The sequence below is a fragment of the Plutella xylostella genome, chromosome 5 (assembly GCF_932276165.1).
Source record: "Plutella xylostella chromosome 5, ilPluXylo3.1, whole genome shotgun sequence".
Lineage (NCBI taxonomy): Eukaryota > Metazoa > Arthropoda > Insecta > Lepidoptera > Plutellidae > Plutella > Plutella xylostella.
Window position 1 is genome coordinate 11,570,265 of NC_063985.1, and position 21,568 is coordinate 11,591,832.

The following is a 21,568-nucleotide window of genomic DNA, read 5'->3' on the forward strand; positions in this document are numbered from 1 at the left end:
ACGAGCGAAAAAAAGGCGTCAGCGAAATCTTACAGCGTTTCTATCTGATGTTTTACTGTTTTATGGCTTCGTGATGTAGAAGAACAGAATTATGTCGTCGAAATATAAAGAGCCCGTTAATTAAGACAGCTACAAAAAAAAACAATTTTACTTAACAATAAATGGATTTATATGTACAATCAATAACCACAAGATACGAAACCTGGCAAGAAAAAAAAACAGAGAAAAAAAGAGATTTCTTATCTAGAAAATTAAGTCATCTACCTATCTTAGATTCTATTGATTATATAGCAATCAAAATGGGCTTTTTATATTTTGACTACTTTTTTATATTTAGTGGGATCCTGAGTGGGTCACAGAAAACCATACACGTACCATGTTGGTAATGTTCTTGTCACAGAAGGTTTCAAACCGAACTGGAGAAAATGGCTACCGTCGCCCGCGCAGCAGGCTGGTTAGTAACATCCGAGAGGTTTACAGCGAAAATAAGTCTACGCTGGCCACTGTACGAGACTTCAACTCGATTATAGAGCGACGGAATTTGATCATATTTAAATTGCAGCAAAGGTTTTTAGCATAAAATAGACTTGAATTAATAGCAATCATAAAATATTATATAATGTTTTGCGATAGGTTTAAATTATTTGCTTGCGTCGCGAATTGAAATCTCACACCGGCCAGCCAGTTAAAATCCATGAATGATGAAGTTGTTAAGTGAAACAAAACGCAAACAGTTCTCGGGATGATTGTTAAACAAACTGGAAAGGCTTTCCAAATCATAATTTTAGTTTTGACGTACTTCTGGCTTTGGTAGCCATTTTCTTCAGCTGAAGAAGCAACGACTCATTGTCGTCCTCGACTCGCGATGCGGTCTTACGTAAGTTATTGGCCTGAAAATATTCGTTAGTTATGATTATCGGGACGTCACAGAACTCACAGATCGCCTACGCTATGGGTCGCGGTTACATACAACACGAGAACAAGAGAAAACAACATGAATAGTGGCATCAAAATGAGCAATAAGTACCTATGGACGGTAACCTGACAGCCAGGGGGTTAAATATCGATACGAAGGGCAAGGAGAGGGGGGCGGAGGAGGCGGGGTCGGGCGTCAGGGGAGGGCTCTCGGATCTCGCTTGGGGCTCAGTTTCTTCTTCATCAGGCACCGGTGTTGGACCTTGAGATACGAAAATATTTCTCAAATCAAACACTTCCCAATCGTCTGTCATAGTGCCTTCAACGAACACCTCAATTTGCAGCGGCTCATCATTAACAAAAATACTGGTAACATCAAAAACATCCAGGTCATCCGTCATCGTTCCCTCATTGAATACGACTGTACTTTCAGTCTCAGTACTGGCGTCCACTCGCTCAGCTTCACGTCTGGAGATCTGGTGGCACTGGTCGTTATACATTTTAGCTGCAGTTTGTACGATAGCGTTTCGAACCTTCGGTTTATCTGTTTGGGACATGGCGTTGCTCTTGATATCAGCTGTTTGAGAGTGTTTGGACTTCATGAAGGCTACTTCAGTCTGTGAGTACATGTCGAGTACGTCTACCTGGGCCTGAACACTGCAATCGAGGCTGACCTTCCTGGTGTCAGTGGCGACGTCATTCATCAAGATCAAGTCAGTCTGACTCCCTTGAGAATATCGGTCGAATTGATCAGTTGGTGCCTGAGCGGCATGATGTTTCCCGACAGATATCTTGTAGATATCCAGGGCCGGTATGCATTTCTCAAGTGCCAGTTGCATCTCAAGGACCCTGAGTCTCTGCGCGGTGTTTTCGTCGAGGGTAGGGGTTGAGGGGGGTATGAGGTCGGGGTGGGAGGGCGCGGGCGCGGGGGGCGGGCGCCGCCCGAAGCGCTGGCGGTATCTGTTGGCCTGCGAAATGCATGAAGATGAAGAGATGAAGCCATCGTCGCCACAACAGTGTTGATGTGCGTATACCTCGTTTCAGCTTAGAGGATCGCTGTGACAGTTCATATTTTAACAAATGACGCACAAATAGTAGTTATTGCAAATCCGGTTTCTAAATTACATTTCATTGGATACGACTCATACAATAAGTCGTTAAAATTTCAATATGGGATATCTTTAAAACCGCAAAACTCCAAACGTCACAGGAATCATCTTAGTTGAAAAGAGGTATAGTGAACACGTGTGTGTGTATAGTGCGCATATGTATGTGTATTCTTGTGTGATGAGTCATCTGGCTTGGTGCCAGACGCGAGTGAGCTATAATGCGACGGTAAATGTGATTGTTCGTTAACTCAATTCGATAACTGGGTAAAGCCCGCAGCATGACCCGTTAAGAGTAACGATGAAAGCGTAACTAACGTAACTATGATTTTAAGGTGCTTTGGAGTGATTTATGGTTTGCTCAATGAAGCTATTTTGGGTTTGTTTGAAGTTTGAACAAGTAAACTGTAGTTATCGTTGATGATTTCGTTACAGTGGTCCTTTCAAAATTGATGAGGAAGTGTTGAGGTGATCATGGTGATGTTTATAAAGATGGTGACGAACAATTGCTCCTAAAATAGAAAAACAAATCGCTAAAGCATAATGAGAAGTAATTCAAGTTATTTCTTCTTTTTCTAAAAACATTGATATTTTATGTAAGTATAACAGCCCAATAAGAGATGTAAGTTTCGCCACATAAGTCCTTGCTATACTCGGCTTAGGCGATTTGCACACTGGCACGCATCACCCAGCAGTTTGAGTATCCCCGTTTGTATGTAGAACACATGAAACTCATTTACGTGCGTTCATGAGTTCATACCACCTTTAACTTTCTCCCTCATCCTCAAAGTTCCTCAGCTCTTCAGCGAGTCCTGCAGGTGGCGCCGGGTCGTGCTGTCCACACAGCCCCGTCCTCACCTCGTCCTCGGAGTTCCTCAGCTGCTCGCGCAGGTCGGCCTCGCGCTCTAGAGAGTCCTGCAGGTCTCGCAGCAGCTGCGCCGGGTCGTCCTGGCTGCCGCCGCGGGTTAAAGATGAACGGGAGATCTTCTGCTGGAAGACAAATAGTAAGGGGTCAGGCTCAGGGTCAAGGTTAAATCTATATTGGATGATTTATTGGGGGATTTAAATCTCCTAAAGCGATGAATAAATTAACCCTCCATATTGCTTTTTTTCGTGCTATTATACTGATAGGTTCCTGCGGCGGCGTCGTGAGGCATAACGGCGTAAAGCTGGAGTAATGTGTCAAAACTGCACGAGGATTTGGAGGCTACGCGAACGGCAATAGGCGAATTAAAGCGGAACACAGCGCACCAATGGCAGTAGCTACTCACCCCCTCCACCATGGTCTGTCGCTTCTGATTGGCGGGCTTGTTCCCGTCAGCGGCTGACAGGCGCGCGGTGGCATCAGCCAACTCCCGCTGCAACCGTAGAGCCACCTCGTTGGAGCGAGACACTTCCTGTTCTAGCTCCTTGATGCGGTTCACGCGGTCGAGGCCGGCTTGGCCACCTACTATCTGTGGAGACGGCATGGGTTAGAGGTTTAATCGAGGATGGGGTAGCAAAATGATCTAAACTTAGGAACGAAGAGATTTATTTCCTTCGTTTGAAGGTGCAATAACACCTGTACCTACTCCACCTATAATCTAACACCAATACTTACTACAGAGAATAGAATAATTAAAGTATGCTTATAGACATCACTATCATCATCACCAAACCAAATATCTAACAATAGCTCTCGTAAGCCACTCTATAAGCCAGAGCCAAATACTATGCTCTCGGTCTTCCATTCCATTCCACTTTTAGCCGTCTGGTTGCAATCCAACAGGATGTACGCTACGCTTACCTCTACTTAATGTCCCATATACATATACCTCAACAACTCTTCAGATATAATCCTGCAGATTTAAAACTACCTAAGCGTAGCCTCGCCCTACCTCCAGCAGTTTCTTCTCCTAGTCTCGCTTCTCCACCTCGAGCTGGTCGGCCTTGCGCTCGGTCTTCTTCAGCTTGAAGGGCATAAGCCACTCTAAGCAAGCGTCAGACACTCTGCTCTCGTCCTTCCATTCTATTCCACTTCTTCCAACAAGATGTACGCTACGCTTGCCTGTCGCTAGCCTCTACTGTGTAGCGATCACAAGATTCGATACTATTTTCGAAACTACACAAACATATGGAAAGAACAAATGTCACTTTTGGAACAAACAAATTTGCCTTACATTTTGACAGTGACATTTGACGATACTGTTCTTTTTCCATATGTTTGTGTAGTTTCGAAAATAGTATCGAATCCAGTGATCGCTGTACGGGTATCTTATACCTCAACAACTCGTCAGGTATAATCCTGCAGATTTAAAACTACTCAGCTCCTTTCCAGGTTTACCCTCGCCCTACCTCCAGCAGCTTCTTCTCCTGGTCTCGCTTCTCCGCCTCGAGCTGGTCGGCCTTGCGCTCGGTCTTCTTCAGCTTGAAGGAGAGCACGCGGCAGTTCTTGATGGTGGTAACCTAACCTAATCTAACCTACTGTTCCTAGGTCTTATTAACCTCAACAACTCCTCCGTCAGATATAATCCTGCAGATTTAAAACTACCTAAGCGCTATAGCCTCGCCCTACCTCTAACAGCTTCTTCTCCTGGTCTCGCTTCTCGGCCTCGAGCTGGTCGGCTTTCCTCTCAGTCTTCTTCAGCTTGAAGGAGAGCACGCGGCAGTTCTTGATGGTCTGCTCGAGCTCGCGCCGGAGGGACGAGTACTCGTCCGCTTGGTCTTCTCTGGAAGGGAGATTGTTATGTTATGGGTGGTCCGTTGGAAAAGGCATTACATATAGAACACTTACAGGTAACTTTCTATTGGTTTCTTCCAACGAGATAGATCGTTGAGTTCATCATACACACGATTCTCGTTGCTTTATGGATGTAGGTAATGAATGACTGAATAACTTTCACTATGGGTCCAACTCTGTGCAATGCTCTATTATTTTAATTATATACCTATTATAGTTATGTATCATTTGTATAAATTTATATAAGTATTAGAATGTATTTTTATTATATATATTTAGATAATTATTAAGTGACGTTTTTAGTTCTTTCATCTTTAGTTTCATCTCTAGTTTATTTACTTTTTTTGCACATCTTTGTACCAGTTTTCCTGTACCTCCTGTAGGTTGGCTGGTAGAAAATGCTCTTAGCATTAAGCCCACCTTTTGTACATTTATGTTATATTTGTGCAATATCTGTATAGTAAAAGTTGATCACAATGTTTACAAAGTTATCGTTTATCGTTATTAGCGTACAGTAACGCCACGCCGTCAATACACTCGCTCGTAAACTAGCTGAGAATCTCAGACACGCTTTACACTGTCAAATTTCACGTTCGTATTCCACGTTGTGCCTCCATCTTTTATTGACCTCCGGAAATCGCCCTGACCGGAAGTCTTACATCTACTGTCCCAACTCACCGGAAGTTGTCATGCATCTCCTCGATCTCCTCCTCCAGGTCTCTCAGTTCCTTCTTCATGTCTTCGTTCTCGTCCATCAGCTCTTCGCACAGCGTCTCGGCGGCCACCAGCTTGTCCCACCTCTTATTGTGTCGGTTACAAACACTAGATCTATACTAGACATTGTTACGGTGGTGAGAGTATGCCTTACCTCGCTGCGATATACCTTACTATGTAGCTATGTTGATGAGAGTATGCTCGTATGAAAATAAAGCATGATGCGAATCCGCTGGTTGGCTCTGGCTGTGTAAGAGCTAAGAGCGCTTGTATCACGTGTTTACGCATTACAGACAGTCACTCGGTCTCTGTTTTAGAACGTGACATATGACCAATAGAAAGAAACAACGACTGTCCACTAACCGGAAGTTGTCATGCATCTCCTCGATCTCCTCCTCCAGATCCCTCAGTTCCTTCTTCATGTCTTCGTTCTCGTCCATCAGCTCTTCACACAGCGTCTCGGCGGCGACTAGCTTGGCTCGCAGCGCGGCGCACTCGCGCTTAGCTGCCTCGCCTGATGACCGGGACTGTGGGAGGAAAGACGGTTTATTTGTATGAAGAATACACAGTTTCATGAATTAACTGAAGGAATGAAAGACTGTTCAGTGTAGCTGATAAGTCTGATAACTTATTGTAAGGGCCTCCGCTACGTTAAGCGGACAGATTGAGCAGCCAGAATAGAGCTGTTTTCAAAGATGGTAATCTAGAAAACGATTCTTCAAATGGCATCCGCTCAGTGTCAACGGAGTCTTACACAATAGAAATCTATTGCCGTCAGATGCGATATCGACTTCGGGACGCAAAAGTTTATACGTGATTAGTATTATTTCGGGTGGTTTAAGATATACAGTGCTGATAAATGCAATAAAATAATAATAATCTCACCTCCAGATCGGCCTCTACCTCCTTAACCTTGAGCGTGAGATGTTTCTTCTCATCTCGGAGGTCCTCATTCTGCGCCGTCAGCTCGTTCACCTTCTGCTGCAGTTTCAGCACCTCTGATGTTCGACCTGTAGACAACAAACAACATGAAAGGACATTGGGCATTTTGTATGGTAGCTTGCCCCGCTTTTGAAAATGCCCGATGTCCTTTGGACAAAAACAACATGTGTGAATAGTCTGGGTAGCCGTATTTTGTTTTTCTTTAGGTATGCTGATGTGTTAAAACACTGCCATACGCGGACGTCGCATTGGCCGAGCGGCGTAACATGCACCAATAACGATTTTATGGGTCCTAGAAAGTGTCTTCTGAGCTTCTTACATGGTTACTAATTCCTATACAGGTGTATACGCACATTGAGGTAAAATTCCTAAGGTTGATTTCAGCAAATGTTAAAGAGGTTAGCGTAATAATACAGTATATACGCACCTGTGGTGTATTTGTTAGCGGTGTCAATGTTGGCCAGTCTACGAAGGAGGATGTCGCTTTTCTCTTTCTCCACTCTCTCGCATCTCTTCTTCAACGTGTCCACTTCGTTCTTGAGGCTCTCTATTTGGTCCTGTATAGGGAATTATGTGGTTAGCAATGAGGACAGTTAATTGTTAACGGATTATCATGTAACATATTCCATGCTCATAAGCCGGATCTCCACCGTCTGGTGGATCCAACGCGATCCGATTGCGCGATCCAAGGAATATTGTAAAATGTAAAAATCCTTGGAGCACGCGATCCGAGCGCGACGGATCGCTTGGTGGAGACTCAGCTATTGCCATTGTTCAGTTTATGCCAAAACAGAAAAAGACTGCAAATTGCGATAGCCAATCCTCCTAGCGTTTTCATCGTGTTGCCAACACTACCCACCTGATATTCTCTAACATTAGCATCCACCAGGGTCCCCTCAGTAGTGGCGGTGCTGACGTCGTCCTCGTCGTCGCGAGGCGCCGGTCCACCGCGCGCTGGCGGCTTGGACAGTGGCGTCCGACTCTTCACCTGGTGACGGGATGTGGGAGTTAGAGGCGGGTAGAAAGATTGTGGTGAAAGTAATTATAATTAGCCAAAGAAGAAGCTTTGTGACATACCACGCTACCTCGGTTGATTAAACTAACTAGATGTACGTATACAAAACGATAGGGATATAATGACGAAACGATATAATTTGTAGGTCACAGGAGCCCACTTCTTGTTTTAGGGTTCCGTAGCCAAAATGGCAAAAACGGAACCCTTATAGTTTCGTCATGTCCGTCTGTCCGTCTGTCCGTCTGTCCGTCTGTCACAGCCGATTTACTCGGAAACTATAAGTACTACAGTGATGAAATTTGATGGGAATATGTGTTGTATGAACCGCTACAAAAATATGACACTAAATAGTAAAAAAAAGAATTGGGGGTGGGGCCCCCCATACATGTAACTGAGGGATGAATTTTTTTTTTTCGATGTACATACCCGTGTGGGGTATCAATGGAAAGGTCTTTTAAAATGATATAAAGTTTTCTAAAAAACATTTTTCTTAAAGTGAACGGTTTTTGAGATATCAGCTCTCAAAGTCGTAAAAAGTATGTCCCCCCCCCTCTATTTTTATAACTACGGGGTATAAAATTCTAAAAAAAATAGAGGTGATGCATGCTAATTAACTCTTTCAACGATTTTTGGTTTGATCAAAGTATCTCTTATAGTTTTTGAGATAGGTTGATTTAACTGTAATATTATATTTGCTGCTACGGAACCCTTTGTGCGCGAGCCCGACTCGCACTTGGCCGGTTTTTATTTAATTATCAGAGCGTCGTGTAGCTTACTTTTAAATGTGTGATGAATTCTTCATTGAAGTCATGAATTTTTCATTAAAGGTACAATTTTTATTTATAGGTACATTGTTACCTGCATAAGGAAGTTGACATCATCCTTGACGGAAGCTTTAGTTTCCTCTTTAGGTTTCGCCTTGGGTTCCTCTTTACTCCGTACTGGTCTCTCCTCCTCCTTGCTCCGGGAGGCGCTCCGTCGCTCCCTCTCTTTCTCTTCATTTGACTCCTTCTCGAAACTTAAACTTTGAGCTTTTAGCAACTGCATCTGTGTGGATGTGTAGAAAAACGGTTAATGAGTTAGTTAGAGCATGAAGTTATACAGACTTTTGGTAGTAGGACCTATCTTGAAATCATTCACATTATGTGGAATGTAAATATGCCTATATTTGCTTAGTTCTAAAGGTACCATAAGTAGTTACTCGTAATTAAATCTGAGAAACAGGTCCCCTTAACTATGACTGGAATCATACCATACATACTTTGGATTACGTGCTTACTGCTTAGTTTAATACATTACAGTATACTTTCTAGTAAACTACATTACAGTATACTTTCTAGTAAACTACCACATCCTACCCACATTAAAAGGCGGAGTAGTTGGTCTGTCTGTTCGTATTCCGCTGTAGCGCATCGCTTCTGTTGTGAAGCCCGAAATAGACGGAAAAGGTCAGCAGAGACTTGGCAAGGCGCGCCTACTGCCGGCATTAATTAGTAGGAACTCTACAGATTGATACACTTTCACAACATTGCGTATTATTTTAGAGTGCATTGCCCATCCTCTGAGAGCTTTGGCACTTGCCAGTTTTTTTTAGGTTTCAATGGAATGCGCTGCGGTAAGAAGACTTATTATAAGTCTTACAAAACTGTATGTGAAATCATCATTAACTAAGTTCCTAATAGACCAACTACCATATTACTATCATATAGGCTAAATTTTGATCTTGAAATACTTGTTATAGGTACTTGTTACTCCTCCTTGTTACTAATATCAGAGGCACAATCATTAACAATTTTTTCCCACATCATCATTACCATCTTCTACACATATCTTTAAGTAATGATATATTTATAAGTAACTACTCCATTTTAAAAATACTCCTTTTAGATGTTATGTTAGTATTGAATAGTACATGTGTAACTAGCAGACTGTGATTCCGCAGCAGACGCGGGTGTTGGCAGCTCCTCATACACAATCCCGAGCCATTCCTCCCGAGAGTAAACTCGTTAATCTTAAAGATACAACGCTCTTTCAGGCGATAGCAGATGCCGAACTATTATAGGCACTTAGTAAGTACATTTTGTTGTGTGTTCTTATGAGATTTCAAGTATGATAGATTTACTTAGATATGAAATGTTAACCAGACTAACTAACCGGAACTTACAACTTTAATAAACCTTTCTTATAAATTTTGATAGCTATAAGGATCACAATTTTAACGATATCATAGAATAAATAGATTCATGCTGTAAATGAAGTTCTAATCTAAAATAAAAAATACTCTCTATTATAGGTTCATCAACACTACTACATATACCACATCCTATCTATACGAATAGTATAGTAGTAATACTATCCATAGGAGCACATATCAAAGCTAAGCGAGCGGGCCAGTTTCAGTTCCACGCGTTTGAACATTTATGAAAGCTTCGCATCCAGTGGCGTGCTTTGGCAGAGACCTACTTCTAGCAGTGGACTGCCATAGGCTGATGATGATGAACATTTTATTTACCTTTTTAACTCGTTCAGCGAGCGAATCATTCTTGTTAATCGTGAGGTGCGGCGGCGTGGGCGGCGGCGAGGCTGACGGGCGCCGCAGCGTGATGGTGGCCGACTCTGTGAAGCACACTGTACCGTCATGTTAGTACCGGGTCAACGGCTAGGTTGGCAGCCAAGCTGTAAGCTCGTACTTACGCGTCATAAGGGAGTATTGTGAACACGGTATAACGAGAGCTTGTTCCTGTCATACGGATTTCCTCCCGCGTACAGGGGACCAGATGCATAGAAAAGAGCGTATTAGGTAATCTAAATCTAACATACAAAATGACATCGATGCGTGTTTTGAAACTATACAAGGCCAGAACGCAGAGGGTGGGACTGCTCGCGTATATTTTCAAATTGAAATGGTGCCATGATTTACTTGAAAGTATACAAGGCCATTACGCACTAATCGCGTATATTTTCAAGTAAGTTAGGCCAAAATTATGGCTTGAAAATATACTGCAGCAGTTACCATACCACTGCGTACTAATCGTGTATATTTTCAAGTGCCAAAGGGCAATACGAGCACTTGAAACTATATGTGATTAGTTACCAGGTAGCCGTTTTCAATTGTTGCTCTCTCTTTCTTTCATGCGAAATAGTCATCATCATGTCCTCCACACCGTATCCGGCGACGGCGACTCCTGTATGTTCAATCCGGGTTGTTGTTTTGGTGGGCTCTGATGTGACTTGCAAAGCCAAACTTCGTCTTGAAAACACGACTACAAGGCGTACAGTACAGTTGGCCAGACGAGTTGTACGTGTAGTTGTAGGAGGGCTTCGGTCTGGTTTTCCGTGCCTGGCGTTTTGCATCAAGGTCTTCCAGACGCTTCTGTTCAAAACGGTCCACATTTGTGTGGACGGTATGACGCCATTCTGGTCTACTACGCGCACGCTCCTCCCAACTCTTTGTCGGAATGTTGCAAGCCACAAGATTACGTTTAAGTACGTCTTTGTAGCGCAGATATTGTCCACCCTGCTTGCGCTTCCCGCACGAGAGTTCGGAGTAGAAAACTGCCTTTGGCAATCTACTATCGTCCATGCGTAAGACGTGTCCGCTCCATCTTAATTGTTGCTTTGCAATGAGAGACTCAACTCCAGACAGTTTGGATCGACGTAGGACTTCAGTGTTCGGTATACGATCCTGCCATTTAATTCGCAGAATGGATCTTAAACACTTAAGGTGGAAGGTGTCAAGCTGCTTGATGTCTGCTTTGTAACAGCACCACGTCTCGGCGGCGTACAATAAGATAGGCAGTATTATGGCCTTGTATACTAGTAACTTAGTCTGAAGTTTCAGGTCACGTGAGTTCCAGACGCGTGATTTTAGTTTTCCGAAGGCATTTGCAGCACCTGCTATTCGGGCTGGTATCTCAGATGCAAGGGTGTTATCATTCCTTAACCGACTGCCTAAGTATTTAAATACTGAAACTTCTTCCAGTGCAATAAGTCTATTGCTTTCTAAACATTGCATCATAATTCCGCACTTGGCATTGTTTTCGTAACGTGTTTTTTGTTTACACCGTACAGGTAAAAAGTAATTTGATATTAAACTGTAGAACTGTTGTTAATATGTAGTAGAAATTATCTCAGAAGAGGGTGTTCATTCATAAAAGACAACTACGGTGAATTCAAAACTTGATGAAAAATATGTCTGTAATAGGTCTATAGAGTAGTAGGTACCTACTACACTTACGAGCAATGAATAAGTCCAAGTAGCAAAAAGTCAACACCAAATGACCCCAATTATATAAACATTTAATTTAGAATTTGATCAAAATTTTCATTTTTAGTTAAAAAAAAAACACGCACTCACGCCTTGTACTAATGTACTCCCTTGCGGGGTAGGCAGAGGTGCATTGCTGCACCCAATTTTCGCCAGAGTGTTATGTTAGTCCCAATGTAATAGGGGGCCTATTGCCATTTTACGGGCACATCCAAGACCCGAGAACAAATATCTGCCCCAGCCGGGAATCGAACCCGGGACTATCGGCTCAGTAGTCAGGGTCACTAACCACTACGCCATTCGGTCGTCATCATTTTTAGTTGGTTATAAGTAATAATATTTTGATGCGCTGTTAAATGCACTTTAATATTGCCGACGGCGTCATTAAGCTAGTCTTTTCCGTGAGTGTAGTAGGTATAACTCTTAATTTATATAAATTGGTATATATAGCAATCATACTTACTTGCAAGTATGATTGCTATATATACCAATTTATCAATCAAATTAGAGCTTGTTCATGTTGTATTTATTAACATTCTATAGGTATGACAGGCAGAACAAGTGAATTGTAGTCATTTACATTTATCGAAATAGTTAAGTAAATTAGAATCAGCATGTAGGTATAAATTATATGCGACAAGTATACGACAATCAAGCAATGTGCGTAATAGCAATATATTTTCAAGAACGATTCAGTAAATCCCAACTTGAAAGTATACGCGATTAGTACGCACAAATCGTGTATATTTTCAAGTAAAATATTATTTTGTTTCACTTGAAACTATACAGTGCTAGTACACTATGGGTGCGTTCTGGCCTTGTATAGTTTCAAAACACGCGACATCGATGGATCTTTGTGGAATGGTACATAGTTACCTATATAGAAATTGGAATATCTTTGTTTGGGGGAGGGGGAAAAGAAGTGATCCTGTAGGTACTTATGATAATTGTGACTAACTAGTGTAATAGGTACCTACGTATTTTTTTTTCGGGAGGCTGTAGGTAAATTGTTGGCTAGATACGCATGCGAGTGACGCGGGCGGAAATACGCATGACAGGAAAATGTTCCTTATTTTGGTAACTATAACTATTCTAAAACCTACATACATACAACCATAGTCTTACCCCCTTATTCATAGAGAAGTTACAAAACGTTTTAACTAATACACTGTTTTGTCCCTCTCCGCCAAAGAACAATTTGTTCTTTGACAGAGAGGGACAAAACAGTTTATTAGTTAAAACGTATTGTAACTTTTCTATGAATAAGGGGGTTAGTATATACTAGCGTATAGACGAACTGACAGCTAGATAAAACGTGACCAATTTTGATTTTTCAGTGTGTGCATTAGCTAGTGATGTACCTTTCTTTACTTTGGAGGACCATCGATAAGTTATTGAAGTTCGATGTTCGACCCTTGGAGAGAGTTGTTCCATAGACTGTTGTTGTCCAGATTATAATTTTGACATAGTGTAAAAAAATGCATAAATAAAAATAAAAACACTTTATTCATCGCTCCTTATTTTATTGACTTTTAAACAGAACAATCTTAGATATATCAGCTGTCTGACCCATATTACAGGCCTCGGATGGCCGTGTCTGAGATGTTCCCACATATTTATTTATTTAACTGGTTCATTACAGTTTCGTTTCCTAAATTATTAAGTTTGTTTACATTCATTCTTAAGTCGAATTGCTGCAAATGGTAGAGTTCTTCTTTGGATTCCAACCAACGCGTCCAACTAATCTCAACCACTTTCCTCTTATTATAGTATCTATGGAGGGAATCTGTTGGACAAATTATAGAAAATAATTAGCTTATGTATTTGTTAAAAGATGTACCTACTTTGCCCTGACAAAATGGTTCTGATACGAGACGTTAAACGCAAGCTAGCATTTATTTTCATAGGTATCATTCAAGATAAAATATCGATAATGATATCGATTAATTTGAGTCAATCCCTAGCGTACATGTAAAATAAATTGATGAAAAATATATCCACTAAAATCATGTAAATTATTAACAAATGGACTTCCACATACCTACACAAAATATGAAAGTAAACATCAGCATTGGCATTATTTTATATTTAATACAGGATAAAAGACAAATTTTAACCAAAAATAAACGGGTCATGGTAGTGATGACGATTTTGGTATTTACCTGTGAAATGTGCAATTTTCAGGATTATTTCTATTATTAACACCACAATCACTCACAGAACATGTAACCATTGTTGAATACAATTAGATTTAATGAAAATAAACCACGATGTACGCAAAAAATCCAAAATACTAAGGGGTTGTTTTTCCGCGTGCTGAATTGTGACGCTCTGTCATTCAAAACCAGTCACAGTTTCATTGGATTCGCTATCCTTTTCTATCTTGCCAAATTTCCGTAAGGGATTTTCTTCTCCCTTTCTCGCTTTGTTCGTATACGCTAGTATATACTAAGTCTATGCATACAACGGTACCTACGATAGAGGTGTTTAAAAAAGTAGTTTTTTATGGAACCAAAAGACATTTATCGGGGAAACTTTTAAACATAGCAAGAATAGCGAAAAGCTAACCAAGTTCTGTAAACCAAAACAGGATAGGAAAATCGTGTAGCTGGAATATGGTGCTGGCTAACACTCAAAACTGAAAAATAACTATAACAAGTTTACTCAGGCAGGTTAACTATAATATAAAGATCAATAAAATTATCAGAGCCAAACATTGTAAGATGCCAAAATTGTGGAAATAGTAAATCAATAGAGGTAGGAAGCATCATGAATTTTGATAGGAGATCAGACGAATTTTATTATACCTAATCATACATAGTTGTCTAGTTCCATAGTTAATGCTGTCTGCCAATTTGCAGTAAATGATGTGGCATCTGCCGGATATCCACATTTAATACTTTTATAACTATGCCATTGCAATTTAGGTACAATAATTTTTCTACAAAATATTGTTGTAGTTAGGTTCTATAAAATATTGTTGTAGGCTCCTTACGTATACAATAAAGTCATTAGGCAATGTAATAACAAAAACATAAAAAATTCAACATGTCGTGATGTAAAGACTATTGTTTCATTTACATTATTACTTATTTACATATTGACTGAATAACTTTTGTTAATTAATTTTAATATGGAGATGTAAAGACTTATTATAATAATTATATAGAATTAAGACTTAAGGGTCGGCAATAGGGAATCGAAGGTTGGCATTGTCATAGAATTATGTAGTAAATGATGCTCTACAGTCTTGAAAAAAATCACACAGGTAGCCGAAGAGTTTAGCTAGGTGCTGAATCATTCGAATTTAAGTAAATGCTTATGGATAACTGTAAATTAAATCTGAAAAACCAGTAAATCACACTCCCGTATTGTAACAACTGTGTCGTAATTATCAAGAATTTTCATATAATTCTTATCAAATTATAAAGATAAATGCTTGGACTAGGCGCTAAATACCTTGTTTTTTAATGAACACACACCTGTTTTGTGTAAATTAATCCCAAACTTGAGCAATTTTTTTCCCTCAAATCTTCATACAAATATCTATGGCGGCTTTCTGTGTTATATCATCATAAACACAGCGACGTTTGACTCAGTCGGCCGGTGGCCTCCAAAGAAGGGTCACGTCGGTTTAGGCAGCACTGACAGCTCGCGATCTAATTGTGTACAGACACAAAATCACTGCACATTGGTTGTTATTGCACTTTTTCAACTTTTATGACACCAACATAATTTGATTTGAAATTGAGGAAGTATAATTCTTGTAATATACTCAATACATTAAATGATAATGTTTTTTATTAGTTACATGGTACTTCTTGATTAAATTATAATTATTAATGCCTAACTAAAAATAACTAATATTAAATTAAAATTAAACTAAAAAGAAGATGCTGGCCAGATCGCTGCCACTGTCGGGTAGGGTACCCAAGACGCCGGCCGCGATACCCCGCTGTATAGCGATGCTTAGCCTTTGTGATAGGTAAGTGCCAGCCCTAGGGTCCCTTGAGACTTCTATTAGTCTGCTGCTGATGTCTTTAAAAAGCTGACGTGCCTCCGGTCCCCACGGCCCTGGGATGAGGAGCAGGAATATAGCGAATGGATCTAAGTGATGACAATACGTAGGAACATTAGGTAAGGATTCAAAAACACAGTTTCATGGTGCTGGTTGAGGTATGGTCTCGTGAGGATCTGATGAGGGCAGTAACACGGTGGTGATTGAATTTTATTTCAAAGATGTTAATAGCTAAAAGCATCGAGTTTGGGCTATTAAGTATGTTTTTCAGAGAGAGAGAAAGATATTTTAGGTTTTCTCTGGATTAGTTAGGTTTACTGGGTTTACTAAATTCAATGTTATTGCATCAATAATAAAAAAATCAAGAAAATATTCAAAGTTTCCATCCTCGCTTTTCACGCACGTACACAAATCACAAACTCATGCATTGTTCTAGGAGCAGGGTCTACCCTGGTGCATTTCCATGACCACTTTTCACTAGCGTCCCACTGGTTTCGGTGCTCAGTGGAATAGCACCATTAACCATTATTATTCTGAGATATCATCACTTCTTATTCTGAGTTATCCAACATAAAATCACGCCATCTATTGAAATAATTTTTTTTATTAGGATTTGTCTATGGTGTGGTCCCCAAATTTAAGGGTAAAAGCAAAATAATTATATTTTAACCTTTTTTATACCTATTATATTAAAAAACCTATTCAACGATACCCTACCTACACCATCAAAATAACCGGAAAAAATATCAGCGCCAATTTACTTGTATGGGAGAGGGAGTACCCCATTTTTTTTTGGGTACTCCCCATATCTATGCGAAATATCAGCTTGATATCTTTACCCGTTTCTGAGAAAAAGGGCGGTGACAGACAGTCAGTCAGACAGACGGACAACAAAGAGATCTTATAACTGTTCCTTTTTTCCTTTTGAGGTACGAAAACCTAAAAATATAAAATATATTTTTCTGCTACCAAAAATATACTTACAAACATACATACATATATACAATCGAAAAACATTACTCTCCTCCTTCGGCAGTCGGGTAAAAACAAGTGAGACAGGGTTTCATTCTGAACTTTTGTTCTACGAGTTTTAAAAATTAACCTAAAAAAAAACCTTTTTCATAGAAACTTTGTGGACACGTGACTTTTTACCATGGAAAACGATTATTTTTTTCTCGAATTTGCAAAACTCGTAGAACCAAAGTTGTTCAGAATGACCCCTTGAGTCATCCCCTTTCGGTTTAGTATAACTTATTATCTATACTTTAATACCTGTAGTTACCTTTCTACAAGTAAATACCACATTTGTTTAGAAATCTAATCGGGTTCCGAGTATAGAGAAAAGTAACACCCCTATTAATTTCTACTCTTTCCTGGTGCTTACCAGTGTAATTAAAAATTATACTTACCCTAAAATCACCCAAAATATAGTTGAACATAATTGTCAATAAAGTTGGCGAGTAAAAGTTTATCGACCCACTGTGCAAACTTACATGTGTGCGTGTCACTGCGTGTGCTGTGTGAAGAGCATTGAAAACCCAAATTTGGCGGTGCACGTCACCCTGTGCAGGCCCTTAAGTGATAAGACCTTAAATATTGAAAAATAAAATACTTTGATTTTAGTGCAAGATAAAATTGTAATTAAGTAAGCATTAACTTTGAGTTTAAAATTGATTTTTTAAATCAGTTATATAATGCTAATTATTTTATTCATTTAAGAAATTTTTAATTGTGTTATTTTGTTATGTTCGACATTATATAAATTCCGCGATACAGATAAAACCATTGTAAAACATGTTTTATGGAAATAAATACTTTTTACTTTTTTTTTCGGTTAAGTACCTAGTCCGGGATCCCACACATTCATAGGTAGGTAGGTATATATACTATAACCATATTAGCAATCAATATGGAATCCATGTTTATAAGTAAGGTACCAGAAGTGTCCACTGCTGTCCAAAGTTGGACATAAGCTAGCGCCAAAAAAGATGGTAGGAGATTGCAGCATCGAAAACAAAACACAACCAAAACGAAATGCAACCAAATTATAATCCTCTATGGCTTGCGTAGACGGCCGTCTCGTAATACGCATATTTCTTGATCCAAGCTAAGGGATTGGTGCCATCAACTTACAGCGTTATAAACTCAGCCAACAAATCTTCATTTCACACCATTCGGCTCAGCACCCCTCACACTATACTCTACTGAAACATTACCTTTAGGTGCGCTGGGTTGTCCCGTGTCTAACGTAGGTATTGGTCCAGTGAGTTTCCTTCGCGGCAGTTTGAGGGAGACAGTGACGGCGTTATTGCTGTCTTTGTCTGCGTCTCCGAGGTCCGGAGTGGATGTCCATGTGGAGCTGACTCGACTGAACCCTGCAAATGAGATACATTTTTATTGGAGCTGTGGTTGGAGAAATAAGAAAGAAAAAGGCAGTGAAAAGTGGTGAGGTGGAATAAAATCTAGATGGGAGCCGAGTGTAGCTAGTCTTTATAAAGAGGTATAGTTTGAGAGCTTGTGCAGTAGGAAATAGATGCATATAAAAAATCCTTAGTCCACATAATAGGACGTAAGTCCATAATGATGTAAGTACTTAGGTACTTTTCTAATTTTTAACCGACTTCGAAAAAAGGAGGAGGTTCTTCTTTTTTTTAATGTATGTTCACCGATTTCTCAGCCATTTATGGACCGATTTTGAAAATTCTTTTTTTGTTGTATTGGGTTGAGCTCAGGGGTGGTACCATTTTTTTTTCAAAATTTTTTTCCACCCCCAAGCGTGGGTAAAGGGGTAAAGACAGGGGTATAAATTTTCATTTTGGGCACTTATCAACCGATTCTAATGAAATTTAGAACGTAAAATATATCAAATCGTCATATAAGAAAAAAATATGATGATGACCTTGAGCTGATCTGATGATGGAAACGGAAGGCAGTCAAGGGAACTCCTCAACGGTATATAGCAACTACCTCGTGTTTAGACTTGAATGATTCGTATAGACAAGTAGGACTTATATTGGTATCATTTGCATCTTACTTTTGATTGATAATTATTGCAAATAAACTAAAAATAATAAAATGAAATAATAATTTAATTAATTATTATTTTTTATCTATGAATTTCTACTGGTATGTAAAGTATATAGGTATCTTTTGATGATACCTACTACTATAGTAGTTATATTATGTAAGTAGATAAATCTATCTATATCGACAATCTTGATACAAAACATCGTGTTGGTAAATTTTACAGTGTTTTCATATGACTAGGAGCAGTAAAAGCATTCAATCGTAAAATCCCGATCCAAATCATGGCTCTGGCATCTTGTTGTTTCGGTATCGGTAGCTAGAATGCCAAAACCTAATCCATCTTCGTTAAGCTTTCGGTCAAATACACATACAGAATGTAACCTCAGGGTTAAGAATTCCCAAACAATAAATTAGTTTTAGTTGTAAATTTGATAGTTTAATATTTTGGATCAAAGTAACATTTTGGTAGCTGGAGTGTGTTCGTAAAGGACTGGTTCAACACCGACACCACGTCCTTGTTCCGAGCAGCAGTCTCTAAGGAAAGAATAAGCCAGATGATTGCCGACCTCCGTTAGGAGGAAGTGTGTTCGTAGAGTAGAGACATGGTCTCTTCTGGTATACATTATTACTTACATTGTATCAAAGACCTTAGCCAGCTAGAGGGTAGTGGCTGGATGACAAAGGCTGACTAGATTATTGGACCTTGGGATAGCCCAATACATAATTATGCAGAAATTAATCAATTCCTACGCTACTCATATGATGAGAGCCTTATTGTATATATATATAGGGTTTGTCAGCGTGAGACTAGGATTACCGATCAACCATTCGGATTATTCGTCGTAAGTCGTTCACCCAGGTTGCAACGCAAGTACCTACCTATTTAAATTTTGGTTACCTTTTTTGGCAATTGTTATAATAGCAGATACTGACCTGAACCGAAAGAGTCCTTCTTGGGCGAGTCCTGGTTGCTGAGGTTGGAGCTGGAGGCCCAGCCGCGCGCGCCGCGGTCTGTGCCCGCCCCGCTGTCTTCATCACGACCCCTACGGAGAGAAACGCGATTAGGTTACGTTAGGATTCGAACATAAATTAGATAAGATGAATATGTACTTAGTTTATTGCACAGAAAAAATAAATAGGAATACTAGGCACTGACTAAAAGTAATCTCTATCCAGACAACCAGACCGAGAAGGGGATCGCCATGGGGAACCCTTAAAGCTCAGTGATAACGAGTACTGATAAGAGGCAGGCCCATAGGTACCTTGCACTACTAGCACTGATGGTAGCTACCTATCCACTAGTTCCACTACCTACCCGTCTCTTCCCGCTTCAAAACATATTACAAACTGATAAAAACATAACCCATAAACGCGGGACTATTTGATCTTGAACCACATACGCTCGTAATATTTACATGTGGCTGGCTGGAAACAGTTTTCCTGAACAATATCACCCGCCACCTCCTTGCCACTAAGTAGGTCGTCTGCTCCAGATATAGAGCACACGTGGGCCTTCGCATTGAGTAACCCGCATTCCTCGGAAGAAGGGATGTTTACGTCGTCATTCAAGGGACTTATTTTGACTGGTCTTTTTCCTGTTGGGACATTTGCTGCAATATTTAACGTGGGTGAATCAGACAGTAGGTATTTTATGTAACTCACGAGACCTGTATTGTGATGATCTTCATGATCTTGAGAGGTTAGAGTTGAAGATAACCCAGCTAGAGATCAACTAAATAAAATACCTACCTGCTTAACTGCAATCAGTTTCAAACGATGCATTACAAACAAGTGCATCGACTAGTAGATTTAAAAGCCAACCTCTTAATATGTCTGCCAAACATAACAACGCACATAAAACAACGTAAATTTACAACCGCGAAATTTGCAGCTCATAAAACACACCAATATGCGGTACACAGGGAAATAATCATTATGGAGAAGCAATAACACTGCAGTATGGTACCTACCTAGTTGCCCTTTAGCCTGAATACAAATCAGCATCAACATCAACAACTTACTTAATATTAGCCCCTTCTCCCACTACGCGACTGCGACGCAACCCTTGTGGGCTTACTTGTGCTAGTCATTATTCTGTGGTAATACTACATATCCTACGATATAGGTACATACATAAGTCATACTTATACTTACCAATTTCTATATAGCTCCTCATTCATCTAGCTACTTCCGGCTGCCTGCTTAAGCTCCTGTAGGGTGGATGGCATCATACATATACATAATAATTATCTACATCTACATTAGCCTATAGCCTCTCCGTTATCACCACTCGAGAACGTTGGGTAGACCTAACATTATAAATCAGGTATTCGACTCACTGCCACTTCAAATTACTTAACATTTTAATCGTCAGGTAAGTATGTAAGTTAGGTTGGACTATTCCCGTTTCCGGAACACTACTTATCCAAACTTTATACAAATTGTTGATATTTTATGATAAATAGGAATATGCTCCAGAAGAAGACGAATATTTAACACGTAGGTAATGATAATTTGTGAGGATCAAACCGGAAATGCAAGACCATCGCAGATCAAAGGCTGGGTTCAGCCAAGACAACCAAACAGGTACCATACGGATGCAATGGACAATATGCCATCAAAAGCCCAAGAATTTGGACGACTCCCACAGTTATTTTCCTAGTTATGATTAATATGGTTATATTAAATAGCTACCTACCTTACTAGGTATACCGTAGACTGATAAACTTGGTAGCCTCTGTTGCCTAGAATATCTGGTAGTAGAAGTGATGTATATTCAAAATATCCTAATACCGCGATGTACATACGGATAGTGACATCTATGGATTCCTATTTACAACTGAAC

At 40.0% G+C, this 21,568-nt stretch overlaps 1 protein-coding gene across 1 annotated transcript in view; it reads right to left on the bottom strand.

The window, feature by feature from the left end:
* The window catches only part of LOC105391286 (rootletin), a 62,248-nt gene that overhangs the window by 38,828 nt on the left and 1,852 nt on the right, over nucleotides 1-21,568 (bottom strand). The window contains exons 2-13 of the mRNA XM_048633519.1: nucleotides 19,657-19,766; nucleotides 17,913-18,071; nucleotides 9,924-10,039; nucleotides 8,270-8,458; nucleotides 7,256-7,384; nucleotides 6,824-6,953; nucleotides 6,340-6,464; nucleotides 5,818-5,981; nucleotides 4,576-4,729; nucleotides 3,293-3,475; nucleotides 2,880-3,008; nucleotides 1,028-1,883 (exon numbers count right to left, since the gene is read on the bottom strand). Coding sequence (XP_048489476.1) covers nucleotides 1,028-1,883; nucleotides 2,880-3,008; nucleotides 3,293-3,475; nucleotides 4,576-4,729; nucleotides 5,818-5,981; nucleotides 6,340-6,464; nucleotides 6,824-6,953; nucleotides 7,256-7,384; nucleotides 8,270-8,458; nucleotides 9,924-10,039; nucleotides 17,913-18,071; nucleotides 19,657-19,766 — 2,444 coding nt within the window. The remainder of the gene's footprint in view (nucleotides 1-1,027; nucleotides 1,884-2,879; nucleotides 3,009-3,292; nucleotides 3,476-4,575; nucleotides 4,730-5,817; nucleotides 5,982-6,339; nucleotides 6,465-6,823; nucleotides 6,954-7,255; nucleotides 7,385-8,269; nucleotides 8,459-9,923; nucleotides 10,040-17,912; nucleotides 18,072-19,656; nucleotides 19,767-21,568) is intronic.